Source organism: Salvelinus sp. IW2-2015, linkage group LG14, assembly GCF_002910315.2.
Source record: "Salvelinus sp. IW2-2015 linkage group LG14, ASM291031v2, whole genome shotgun sequence".
Classification (NCBI taxonomy): domain Eukaryota; kingdom Metazoa; phylum Chordata; class Actinopteri; order Salmoniformes; family Salmonidae; genus Salvelinus; species Salvelinus sp. IW2-2015.
Window position 1 is genome coordinate 6329763 of NC_036854.1, and position 13886 is coordinate 6343648.

The following is a 13886-nucleotide window of genomic DNA, read 5'->3' on the forward strand; positions in this document are numbered from 1 at the left end:
ATTCAGGGCACTTAGGCTAACTGGTGTTTGGATGGATGTGTGCCCGCCTCCCAAATGGGACCTTATTCCGTAGATGGTGCACTACTTTTGGGCCAGCAGGCCGAAAGGTCGCTGGTTTCTAATCCCTGAGCCGACTAGGTAAAAAAAATCTGTCTGTGCACTTGAGCAAGGCACTTAACCCTAATTGCTCTGGATAAGAGCGTCTGCTAAATGACGTAAATGTAGAGCACTAGAAAGGGAATAGGGTGCCATTCGGGAAACTGTGGGTTTCTGTCTCATCGTTTTTTGGGGGAGTATGACAGCGTAACAACGTCTGCCTGCTGATTGGAAGAGAAACCTAGCAGTTGACTCCTCATTGGAGCAGAAAGCAGGGGATTTGCTACACAACACGTACTTATACCTTGGAGATTGTTGGGTGCACATTTACATTTACATTTACAAAGTCATTTAGCAGACGCTCTTATCCAGAGCGACTTACAAATGACAAATTACACATCTACTGTATATTCTCTCCTTTTCCTGTCAGTTCAGACCCATCCTTGCAACGAAAGGTATTCACATATAGTGCGTCTGTCAAGGAGTTTGGTCAAAAGCAATGATGTGTATTCACATATAGAGGTTGTATACACGTCATTGGAACAAACGCCCCCCCCAAAAATTCTGTCAGTCTCTCTCGGTTGCAGCTTTTGCAAGCTTTCTCTCTGGACAAAATCAACTGTTTATACGAGGGAAGGACTCTCTGAAAGGTGTTGGGAATGAGTGGGCGGCCATTGTTTGTCTCTAGTTAATAGTACCGCAATGGTGTTGGATTCAAGGTGTCATCCTCATAGTTAACGGCACAACCTTTTCAGCTTTCTCACCTTTTAGTAATGGATCCGTTTTGTTTGGTGGCAGTGAATCATCAGGGAGAGGTTGCTCTAAACTAAAGGAAAATATGTACTGTACCATGCCTGTCAACAGGACTGAGGCTACTGCACCCCCCCCGTCTTTCCCTGGTCCTTTTCTCCATAGAGCCTCCCACCCCTTTCAATCACTTGGCCTATGTATTCCCTTATTTATTTGTGCTCCATTTTGCGTAGAATATGCAAATGTATGTTCTTTATGTTTTGATACGAGCAGGCTCTGTAACAAACATCTGACATGCCGCTTGTCACTCTGATTTGCTCTCTGCTAATACTGACCCCCCCCCCCCCCCCCCCCCCCAGCTATAGCAGCAACGCAGTCCCAGCATCCCTATTGGTTCTTGCTGTTCCTTCCCATTTCTACTGGTTCCTGTTTTCATTCCTATTGGTTCCTGTTCCTTCCCATCCCTATTGGTTTCTGTTGCCATTGCAATCAGCCAGCATCATTAGCCCTCTAACTAACTCCTTCCCAACAGCCCAGGCGAACCCAGCCCGCCATCCAGCCAGGCAGCATGAGGTGGCCATGAACAGGCAGCAGCGCTACTTCCGCATCCCCTTCATCCGGCCCGGGGACCAGTACAAGGACCCCCAGAACAAGAAGAAGGGCTGGTGGTACGCCCACTTTGACGGGCCCTGGATCGCCAGGCAGATGGAGCTGCATCCGGACAAGCAACCCATCCTGCTGGTGGCAGGTCAGTCAGCAACCTGACCCAGGGGGGAGTTGGGGGGGTTCTTTGTGTGCGTGCCTGTCTGGTCTATTCCTACTGTTACTGCCTCATAAAACTCTTGTTTTGCTGTTTTCTCTGTGTGACTGTAGGGAAAGATGACATGGAGATGTGTGAACTGAGCCTGGAGGAAACAGGCCTGACAAGGAAGAGGGGAGCTGAGATCCTGCCCCGGCAGTTTGAGGAGATCTGGGAGCGCTGCGGGGGCATCCAGTACCTCCGGAGCGCTATCGAGAGCCGACAGGCCCGCCCCACCTACGCCACAGCCATGCTGCAGAGCCTCCTCAAGTAAAAGGTGTAGGGTGAGTTTCACCCTAGTTACTGATCCTGGGTCAGTTTTTCATTTCCCCCACTAATGGTTAGGATTGGGGAAGCTGATCCTAGATCTGTACCTAGGGGAAACTTCCACCCTGTCCCAAACCACAGGCCTCTATCTCACTACAGCAAAGGGAAGAATGCATTTAGCTACTGTACCTAACACGGCGGGCATTCAAGCATACTGTACCATGTTTTGACTGGAGGTACTCAAGTCATAAGTGAACTGCTTTTTGTTCATTGTCCTTTTTTTTTCTCCTTCATGTTGGTCTTGCCGGCTTTCAATTTTCTTGTTGATTATTATTTGTTGGTGGGAGCAGGGGAATTTGCAGTGAACCTATGCAGAGTAATCGGACACTAATTACATCTAGTTTTGTTTCTTGAGCAAATGTGATGTTTTTCTTTAATATTCCTGTTACTTTAACTACGAGGCCTTATAAAAATTAAAAAAACTACTTTAACAGGGTCATTTGCTGAAAGTAGGGACTGTTTTCAAAGCTGCGCCTCCAAATAAGAGTTTTAAGAGTATTAAATCGTAGATGTTTATTACTGTGTTGGTGGTTTAACCTGACGTCTCATCGTTTTGTCTCTCTGCAGTCTTAATAACAGCTTTTTGATGATCTCACGTAAACCAATACTTTCTGTTCATGTAGTTTATTACAGGACAATACTTGCACAACAGAGATGTTTGATCCATGGGTGGAAATGGGCTTCAACGCATTCTGGGGGTGGTGGTGGTGGCGGCGGGGTGATGATGATCTCGCTGTTCTCTCATGTGAGGCAGTTATACTTGAGCGTCAGGTTCTTCTAAGGATTAATTTCAGTAACTGCACATCAATTCACATTCATTTCAAATTATTATATTTGATAATACTGTAAACTTTTTTTTTTTTTTTTTACCTCTGGCTTTCAGACGGAATGTAATTTGAGTCGATTTTGTTCCTTCAGTCTTTACTTTTTGTTTATATGTGTGATTTAGGTATGCTAATGAGAGAAAGAACGAAAGAAAGCTAAAGAAAGATATTTTCATTTTCACGTTCCCCAACCATTCATTCCTAAAGCCACATGATTGAAATGCATTGTTTCATGTTGTCCACACAAGGCTATGATATTCCAAATATTGTGCTAATCAAATTTAATTTATGATGTGGATTACCAGAAGTGAACCATACAAATCTTGAGATACTCTAGGATTTCAAAATAGCATTCAAGTCATACTGTTGGACCAAATGTGTGTATGGGAGCAGAACTGAATGGAGAAATGAAGTTGGAGGGGTCAAGAAGACCTCAAGCTCAGATACAGTAGTCAGCTAGTCTTCCCTCTCCTGGATATATCATCTCATATTGCAATAGACACTTACGTACAGAATATTTTATATAAGTGTATGATACAAAGAGAGTAATGTTTCTACAGGAATGTACACATTTATTTTCAAAAGAAATCTTTCTACTCTAAAATCAAAGGGTTTGGGCACATGACTCATGTTTCTTGAAAAAAAAAATAACTACTTTAAAATGAAGCAATAATTCCTCCAAACAAAGCTACAAGGAGAAGGACAGCCTTTTTCATGTACAGTACTGTGTGCTTTAGAGACAATCTCTTGTGAGACTAGAACTACTCTTCAGGTAAGGCTGATTTTGTTAGTCTGGAGTTTGTTTTCTAGCGCTCCTTCTCATTCCCTTTGACGCTCTGCACAAGCGAAAAGGCGACGTCGTGGTTGTTTGAATGCATGAGATCTATGCGCTCGTGTCTGAGGCATGTCTTCTTCAGTTTAGATCTAAGTATTTATTTATGACTTTGAACACCAGAGTATACTACTGTACTGTGTGGTCTCCTGGAATATCTCTTGTAATGTACAACCAATTACTGACTGGCTTCGATATGCTCTGTGTGTCTCTCCACGCGTTACAATCATTCCTCAAATACTGCCTTTTCACTGTCACTTTTTTTTCTAATGCTGATCTCTAACTGTTGAAATAAACACATTCTTTCACTCAACTGATATTGCTCCTCGTGTTTTACGTTCTGTTACTCAATGCTCCAGCAACAAAAAATACAGATAGTTCTGTGAGGAAATAGTTTAAAAAAGCCCTATTGAAGATGGTGAGCAATTCATTTCCCCGACGTGTACAGAACAGTAGTTTTACAACACCGAGGAAACACCATTACATTATTAGAGACAGATGTTAATGATACATCACCCACACAGGTGTACAGTATGTGTTATTCCCTATACAACGCTGCAGCATAAGTACCTCATTATGAGGAAAACATTTCTTGTAACTTTTCATCTGGCATTTTACATTAACACTTTCACTACTAAAATAAATGTCAGCACATATGTATAAAAGCAGTTAGCTGTCCTGGTATGCCATAGCAAAATGACCACATCCGTTTGACATTCATCTGTCGTTCCCGAGTCATCAGTGAACAAATGACAATGATCGAGTACGGCTGTCCACAGAGTTCGCCTGAATGTCTGTTTGACAGAAAATGGGAGTATCCTTTCTGGTAAAACACAGGCTTTGGAAAGGTCAAATGAAGGGGTTGTCTGGCTGAGTGCCTGTCTGTCCATCAGTAGCCAACAGGTCAATGTCTTTCTGCAATCACAACATAGTCCGTGATCTGCATCTGCGATTAGCTGTCGTTTATTAACATTCCCGTGTCTCTTCTGCAGTTGCCAAGTCTAAAAAAGAGAAACAGATTCCAGTGTTACCTTTCACAAAGACTGTGTACAGTGCATGCAAGCTAAAATGTATATCATTCATCTAACTGGCATACTGTATAATCCCAAATCTGATGCTTTGAATTGTATTATCTTTTGAATGAAAGTTAGCCAAACTCAATTCTGCATTCTGTTTCCTTTCATTTAACTCTTAATTCAATTTGACCCAGTTCCTCAACAACAAAATAACACTGACCCGGAAAGAGGATCAAAGAAGGCCAGACTAATCACAAAGCCAGACTACCGACAAAGCCTACATTCTGAAAGCAACAACGGCTTCTGCTCATTAACAGGCTTGAGAATCCGCCTCTACTCCATCAAGAGGTGAATAACATGCGATAAGCCTTCCCTTTGATAGGTTTAGTTTGTCTGTGTGAAGTGTTTGTGTGTCTGTCCGGCTTACTGTCTTGTAGAAATGCACTCTGCTCTAAATCAATTTGAGCTCCACCCGTAAACTAGCAAAAATATAATGGACCAGTTTGAATAATAATTATGTCATGGTTTGATTCGCTTTTTTGTTGCGATTAATGTAATTTGATACCTTGACATTCTCTGTCTGGGTCAGAAATGGAGGTAAAATAAAAGTCCACAAGTTGTCCAGAGAAAACAAATGACCTAACAAGTCCTTACCTCAATACGTAGTGTTGTCATTCAACACTCGGTGTACTTAATTCGTCAGGCCTGGAAGATGTATACTTTTCTGGGTATCTACAAAAGAATAACAAAACTGATATTGAGACAAAACGAGCAAATTTAAGTAGCAAAAAATAAAACAATTGCCACTATACATAATCCCAAGGGGCAAAGTCACATGGGGTGAAGCACAACGAGGTTTTTCTGTAAAGAAGACGTATTAGTCAGGAGGTTCTAATGTACATTATAAAGACCTGTGAGATGGAATGACACTGAGTTAAATATGGTGCAGTATCCTCTTGGCAAAAACAAAGTACTTTACTTTACCAATCATTTTCAAATATATCCTGATTGTAGGCCTAAATTGCTGTTCAATAGCAACCGTCTTTGAGAAATTAATACATTCCCTAATGTATCAGTACTAGATACATTTAATTTCAACCTGGCTTTAGACCCAATCATTCAACAACTACAGCATTAGTGAAACATACTAATAACTTTTTCATGACCAAGGCAAACTAACTGGTGCCATTTAAAAAAAAAAAAAAATAAAAAAAAAAATTTTTTTTTTAAAAGCATTTGATTTATTTGATTATTCTATCTTTTTATTTATTTATATTTTACCGTTATTTTACCAGGTAAGTTGACTGAGAACACGTTCTCATTTGCAGCAACGACCTGGGGAATAGTTACAGGGGAGAGGAGGGGGATGAATGAGCCAATTGTAAACTGGGGATTATTAGGTGACCGTGATGGTTGAGGGCCAGATTGGGAATTTAGCCAGGACACTGGGGTTAACACCCCTACTCTTACGATAAGTGCCATGGGATCTTTAATGACCTCAGAGTCAGGACACCCGTTTAACGTCCCATCCGAAAGACGGCACCCTACACAGAGCAGTGTCCCCAATCACTGCCCTGGGGCATTGGGATCTTTGTTTAGACCAGAGGAAAGAGTGCCTCCTACTGGCCCTCCAACACCACTTCCAGCAGCACCTGGTCTCCCATCCAGGGACTGACCAGGACCAACCCTGCTTAGCTTCAGAAGCAAGCCAGCAGTGGTATGCAGGGTGGTATGCTGCTGGAATCTTAATAGATTCTATTCTATCTTAATAGAATAAACATTGGTTTCACAAAAAAAAAAATGAAACTGGTTCCATGCGTATCTTTGTTTTCATAAGACACATCACAACTTCTTGGACTCAGGGCTCAAGGCTCAGTATTGGCACCCCTTTTCATAATTGAATTACCTCATTTGTCAGAATACACATGTTCACATATATGCTATTACAGAGCTCTCTATACATCAGGTTAAAATATTTTGCAGATCCAAGCAACACTCCAAGATGATATTAACACTTTGGTTTTAAATCAAACAAAGTCCTATATGCTGTTTAGTACATGGCAAAGAATAAACTCCACAGCAGGCAATTTCAAAATGTGACGGAACACCGCTTGAAACTGTTGATAGTTTGAAATATATGGCTTCGAGGATAGATGCTGAATTATCTTTTGGAAGGCATAAGCTTGGGTTACTATACAGATCTACTGTAAGAATAGTTTTATTGTATCCATTAAAAAGACCTTAGTCTAGGATGGGAAGCATCAGTTGGGTTACTATGGTGACGTCTATCAAAACACAACCGAGACCTTACCTTACGAATTAGATGTCATTTATAACAATCTTTGCGGATTCTTTCTTGGATGCCGTTTATAAGACACATTGCACAATGTATGAATAACTAAATTGTCTGTTACTCCCAAACAGGAGATGACTGCATTGGTACCAATTTTTTTAAGTGTATCAACTTAAATTTCCTTGTATATATTAAGGAACACCTAACTTCACAAGACTCGCACTACTCCTTTCGACAACAGCAGCAATTCCACATTCCAAGGGTACATCGCGAGGTTGGAGTAAGATCTTTCAGATACAAAGGCACAACTGACTGGAATAATTTACCTATAGAAATCAAGGCATTAAAATGAGTGAATTTAAGAAAGCTCTTCAAATGTTAACTGTTTGTTTTTAACTAATAGAAACATCTCCATTAAGATATTTGTAAATATGTATACTGTTGAAGTCAGAAGGTTACATATACCTCTGCCAAATACATTTCAACTCAGTTTTTCACAATTTCTGACATGTAATCCTAGTAAAAATTCCCTGTCTTAGGTTAGTTAGGATCACCACTATATTTTAAGAATGTGATATGTCAGGATAATAGTAGAGTGATTTATTTCAACTTTGATTTCTTTCATCACATTCCCAGTGGGTCAGAAGTTTACATACAGCCATTTAGTATTTGGTAGCATTGCCTTTAAATTGTTGAACTTGGGTCAAACGTTTCAGGTAGCCTTCCACAAGCTTCCCACAATAAGTTGGGTGAATTTTGGCCCATTCCTCCTGACAGAGCTGGTGTAACGGAGTCAGGTTTGTAGGCCTCCTTGCTCGCAAACGCTTTTTCAGTTCTGCCCACAAATTTTTTATAGGATTGAGTTCAGGGCTTTGTGATGGCCCCTCCAATACCTTGACTTTGAAAGTATGCTTGGGGTCATTGTCCATTTGGAAGACCCATTTGCAACCAAGCTTTAACTTCCTGACTGATGTCTTGACATGTTGCTTCAATATATCCACCATAATTTTACTTCCAGTCCCTCCTGCAGCAAAGCACCCCCACAACATGATGCTGCCACCACTGTGCTTCACGGTTGGGATGATGTTCTTCGGTTTGCAATCCTCCCCCGTTTTCCTTCAAACATAACGAGGGTCATTATGGCCAAAAAGTATGATCTTTGTCCCCATGTGCAGTTGCAAACCATAGTCTGGCTTTTTTATGGCGGTTTTGGAGCAGTGGCTTCTTCCTTGCTGAGAGGCCTTTCAGGTTATGTTGATATAGGACTCGTTTTACTGTGGATATAGATACTTTTGTACCTGTTTCCTACAGCATCTTCACAAGGTCCTTTGCTGCTGTTCTGGGTTTGATTTGCACTTTTCGCACAAAAGTACATTCATCTCTAGGAGACAACGCGTCTCCTTCCTGAGCGGTATGACGGCTGCGTGGTTCCATGGTGTTTATACTTGCGTACTGTTGTTTGTACAGATTAACATGGTACCTAAGAAAAATGCACTTCATGACACTGTCATGAAGCATTATGGCCATCATAATCATAAAAGAGGGTGTGTTGTCCTGCTCCTGAAATATGATTTTGTATTCATCTCAGTCATCAGCAACAGAGCATTGGGGTAGGTGCATCTCTGACATTAATGTGTGTGCAATTACAATGATTACTTAATATGGTCAGTTTCAGAAAATGTTATATACACTGCTCAAAAAAATAAAGGGAACACTTAAACAACACAATGTAACTCCAAGTCAATCACACTTCTGTGAAATCAAACTGTCCACTTAGGAAGCAACACTGATTGACAATAAATTTCACATGCTGTTGTGCAAATAGAATAGACAAAAGGTGGAAATTATAGGCAATTAGCAAGACCACTCCTTTATTGGGGGTGTTCTGCAGGTGGTGACCACAGACCACTTCTCAGTTCCTATGCTTCCTGGCTGATGTTTTGGTCACTTTTGAATGCTGGCGGTGCTTTCACTCTAGTGGTAGCATGAGACGGAGTCTACAATCCACACAAGTGGCTCAGGTAGTGCAGGTCATCCAGGATGGCACATCAATGCGAGCTGTGGCAAAGAAGGTTTGCTGTGTCTGTCAGCGTAGTGTCCAGAGCATGGAGGCGCTACCAGGAGACAGGCCAGTACATCAGGAGACGTGGAGGAGGCCGTAGGAGGGCAACAACCCAGCAGCAGGACCGCTACCTCCGCCTTTGTGCAAGGAGGAGCACTGCCAGAGCCCTGCAAAATGACCTCCAGCAGGCCACAAATGTGCATGTGTCTGCTCAAACGGTCAGAAACAGACTCCATGAGGTGTATGAGGGCCCGACGTCCACAGGTGGGGTTGTGCTTACAGCCCAACACCGTGCAGACGTTTGGCATTTGCCAGAGAACACCAAGATTGGCAAATTCGCCACTGGCGCCCTGTGCTCTTCACAGATGAATGCAGGTTCACACTGAGCACATGTGACAGACGTGACAGAGTCTGGAGATGCCGTGGAGAACGTTCTGCTGCCTGCAACATCCTCCAGCATGACCGGTTTGGCGGTGGGTCAGTCATGGTGTGGGGTGGAATTTCTTTGGGGGCCGCACAGCCCTCCATGGGCTCGCCAGAGGTAGCATGACTGCCATTAGGTACTGAGATGAGATCCTCAGACCCCTTGTGAGACCATATGCTGGTGCGGTTGGCCCTGGGTTCCTCCTAATGCAAGACAATGCTAGACCTCATGTGGCTGGAGTGTGTCAGCAGTTCCTGCAAGAGGAAGGCATTGATGCTATGGACTGGCCCGCCCGTTCCCCAGACCTGAATCCAATTGAGCACATCTGGACATCATGTTCCCGCTCCATCCACCAACGCCACGTTGCACCACAGACTGTCCAGGAGTTGGCGGATGCTTTAGTCCAGGTCTGGGAGGAGATCTCTCAGGAGACCATCCTCATCAGGAGCATGCCCAGGCGTTGTAGGGAGGTCATACAGGCACGTGGAGGCCACACACACTACTGAGCCTCATTTTTACTTGTTTTGAGGACATTACATCAAAGTTGGATCAGCCTGTAGTGTTTAATTTTGAGTGTGACTCCAAATCCAGACCTCCATGGGTTGATAAATTTGATTTCCATTGATAATTTTTGTGTGATTTTGTTGTCAGCACATTCAACTATGTAAAGAAAAAAGTATTTAATAAGAATATTTCATTCATTCAGATCTAGGATGTGTTATTTTAGTGTTCCCTTTATTTTTGTGAGCAGTGTATAAAAAATACTGTGGACAAGTAGGCTATGGTGTAATAAAATGTTTTGCCTTGTGTGGTAGGTTTTCTTTGGGCACTCTTATGTTGATGTCATAATCAGCCAAAAAATAACGCAATATATAGTACCAGTCAAAGGTTTGGCCACACCTACTCATTCCAGTAAAAACATTTTTATTTTACTGTTTTCTACATTGTGGAATAATAGTGAAGACATCAAAATGATTAAATAAATATGGAATTGTGTAGTAAAAACACATTTGTTAAACAAATCAAAATATATTTGAGATTCTTCAAAGTAGCCACCCTTTGCCTTGATGACAGCATTTCTACACATCTTGTCATTCTCAACCAGCTTCATGAGGAATCACCTGGAATGCATTTCAATTAACAGGTGTGCCTTGTAAAAGTTTAATGCATTTGAGCCAATCAGTTGTGTTGTGACAAGGGACGGGGAGCTAAACAGAAGATAGTCCATATTATGGCAAGAACAGCTCAAATAAACAAAGGGAAATAACAGTCCATTACTTTAAGACATGAAGGTCAGTCAACTTTGAAAGTTTGTTCAAGTGCAGTCGCAAAAAACATCAATCGCTATGATGAAACTGGCTCTCATGAGGACCGCCACAGTAAAGGAAGACCCAGAGTTACCTTTTCTGCAGAGGATAAATTCATTAGAGTTATCAGCCTCAGAAATGGCAGCCCAAATAAATTAGTTCAAGTAACAGACACATCAACTGTTGAGAGGAGACTGTGAATCAGGCCTTCATGGTTGAATTGCTGCAAAGAAACCACTACTAAAGGACATCAATAAGAGGAAGAGATTTGCTTGGGCTGAGAAACACGAGCAATGGACATTAGACTGGTGGAAATCTGTCCTTTTGGTCTGATGTGTCCAAATTTGAGATTTTTGGTTCCAACCACTGTGTCTTTGAGACGTGGAGTAGGTGAACGGATGATCTCCGCATTTGTGGTTCCTACTGTGAAGAATGGAGGATGTGTGATGGTGCTTTGCTGGTGACACTGTCAGTGATTTATTTAGAATTCAAGGCACACTTAACCAGCATGGCTACCACAGCATTCTGCAGCGATACGCCATCCCATCTGGTTTGGGCTTAGTGGGACTATCATTTGTTTTTCAACAAGACAATGACCCAAAATGCACCTCCAGCCTGTGTAAGGGCTATTTGATGAAGGAGAAGAGTGATGGAGTGCTGTGTCAGATGACCTGGCCTCCACAATCACCCGACCGCAACCCGTTTGGGATGAGATGGACCGCAGAGTAAAGGAAAAGCAGCCAACAAGTGCTCAGCATATGTGGGAACTCCTTCAAGACAGTTGGAAAAGCATTGCTCATGAAGCTGGTTGCGAGAATGCCAAGAGTGTGCAAAGCTGTCATCAAGGCAAAGGGTGGCTACTTTGAAGAATCTCAAATTTAAAATTGATTTTGATTTTGTTTAACACTTTTTTGGTTACTACATGATTCCATATGTGTCATTTCATAGTTTTGATGTCTTCACTATTATTCTACAATGTAGAAAATAGTTCAAATAAATAAACACCCTTGAATGAGTAGTGGTGTCCAAACATTCGACTTGTACTATGTCACAACAGGTCTAAATATGTTTCATGATCATGAAACATATGTCAGCTGTTATGACATGGTTATGACTGTTATGACGCTAGGTGTCAAGTAAAGTGTTACCTTTTATTGGGGGGACACACCCTTGAAAACGAGATGCTGCATCTCAAGACATTCAAAATGTCGAAATAAAATTGTTTCATAGATTTCTTGAGACAAAATTGCTCTTTATCTTTGACCTGAGAAATCATAAACTAGTTACAATAAGATTACAGGAAAGCTAAATAACGTTTTAACCTTTAGATTGTCTAAGACTTGATATTGTTGACGGTTTGTGGTGCTGTCTGGTCTAGGAGCTAGATTAGTACTATATACGGATTAGGTTGCCATTTTGGATGTACACTGTGTTAATGGGAGATGGCAAATCTAGGTCTGTGTGGGTGGGTTAACTGGTTCCTTGTCGGGATGAAGCCCTCGAATCCCCAGACAAGCAGAAAAGCTGCTCTCACAATTTCACATGGAACTAACTGGATCAGATGGGGAATTAAAGCCACTGACACTTTAACCTTTGCTTGAACACGACTTTGTCACTGTAAGTACTTTATCGCTGTTTTTACATATACTGTGTCGAGGGATTAGTTAAGTGGTAGCATAGTTAGTGAAGGATATTTGGAAGTTTCTGATTCTTGTCATATGGGCTTTACTGAAGAATAAACATAAGTTTCCCCCATACAGAAATACATCTTTAAGCATATACCAGTAAAGGCATAATGATTAGCGTTGAATGTGTATGTTAAATAAGAACCAAGATTTGAGTGGTGGTGACTTTAAAGATTTAATCCCCCAAAATAAAAACTTTTTCAGAAGGTGAGTATGTTCAATCGGGTCTAAACAAAATTATATTAAGAAAACAAATGATTATACAGAAATGTTTTCTGTAGGTTCCAGTGTCAGCATGATGATGTCGGCGACTCCAAGCTGTGAGCTTATAGCGTCACTGAAGTCCACTAGTATTAAGACTACAGTACCAGTGCAGCGCTCCCCGTTAAAGTGCCAGACTTTACCATTGGGCATCTAAAGCGGTGAAAGACACTTGGTTAGAGCACACAATATACAGTTCATGAAGAGTGTGTGTAGTGTTGAATGTGGTATTATATTGTCACGTTGTGTTGCTTTCCTCGCAACACTTTAAGTAAACAACATAAACAAGTAGAACAATGTAACGGGTGAGAGAAACAAGTGATGACCATGGATATTATGAATATTAGGTAGCAGTAAAAATGTATGGTTTAATACAAATCTTTGTACATGTATAGAAGCATACTGCAATGTTTCCTATATGTTCAGATAGTTGAAGTATTCTACGGTACCTGCAAGTGGCTCCATGCCCTGGTACTATCTCACAATGGCCCCCGTTCTGGCAGTAGTCAGGCTGCAGGACACAGATACTCTGACAGGGCAGGCCGTCCATAGCCATGTACCCCGGGTTACAGAGACATTCAGCCTCCCTGGACCATCGATTCACCACACAGTGAGAGAAGTCGTTGCACGCCAAGAACTTACAGGGATCTGCTTGATCAGCTGTTCAAAAAGGATGAGGAAGGGGGAAATGATAGGATCAGTTTCCATGAAATACCGAAGAAGCTGTGAAGCTGTCTTCTCCTCCTTTTTTAACTATGTTTTTTTTCTCAGGGAGGTAGTCAAAAGTGTTTGATTTTAATGAGGTTTTCCTCTGTTTTTGTCTGAATTTAATTTGAAGGGTTAGGACTTTAGCTATTGAAAAGTCTAGCAATGATGGAACATTGCATTCGATAGATTTTACACTCTCGCCAATTTATAGTCTACGATAAAAGTGCTTTTATTCTTTAAAGCTGTAATAGTCGCCATGCAAAATGTTTTCATTCATTAGACTGTTACTACAGTATATTTGTTATGTATTTCATTCTGTAAACATCTTGAAATGAGTGTAACTGCAGTGAAACATGGTCTGAGTCTGAAATGGCACGCTATTCCTATGTATTGCACTACTTTTGACCAGGGCCCTACCTATGGGCCCTGCCTATGGGCAAAAGTAGTGCACTATATATGGAATAGGGTGCCATTTGGGACACAACCCGGGCCTCGTCTCGTA

At 41.6% G+C, this 13886-nt stretch overlaps 2 protein-coding genes across 9 annotated transcripts in view; one reads left to right on the forward strand and one right to left on the reverse strand.

The window, feature by feature from the left end:
• LOC111973259 (unconventional myosin-VI) overlaps positions 1–3941 on the forward strand; it is a 93850-nt gene extending 89909 nt beyond the window's left edge. For all 8 annotated transcript variants that reach the window (XM_024000557.2, XM_024000558.2, XM_024000559.2 and 5 more), the window contains 2 exons: positions 1379–1594; positions 1720–3941. In XM_024000557.2, coding sequence (XP_023856325.1) covers positions 1379–1594; positions 1720–1919 — 416 coding nt within the window. In that variant the 3' untranslated portion in view covers positions 1920–3941. The remainder of the gene's footprint in view (positions 1–1378; positions 1595–1719) is intronic.
• LOC111972900 (interphotoreceptor matrix proteoglycan 2-like) overlaps positions 3378–13886 on the reverse strand; it is a 37092-nt gene continuing 26583 nt past the window's right edge. The window contains 3 exon segments of the mRNA XM_070446759.1: positions 3378–4629; positions 5299–5376; positions 13126–13336. Of these exon segments, the coding sequence (XP_070302860.1) occupies positions 5316–5376; positions 13126–13336 (272 nt within the window). The 3' untranslated portion in view covers positions 3378–4629; positions 5299–5315.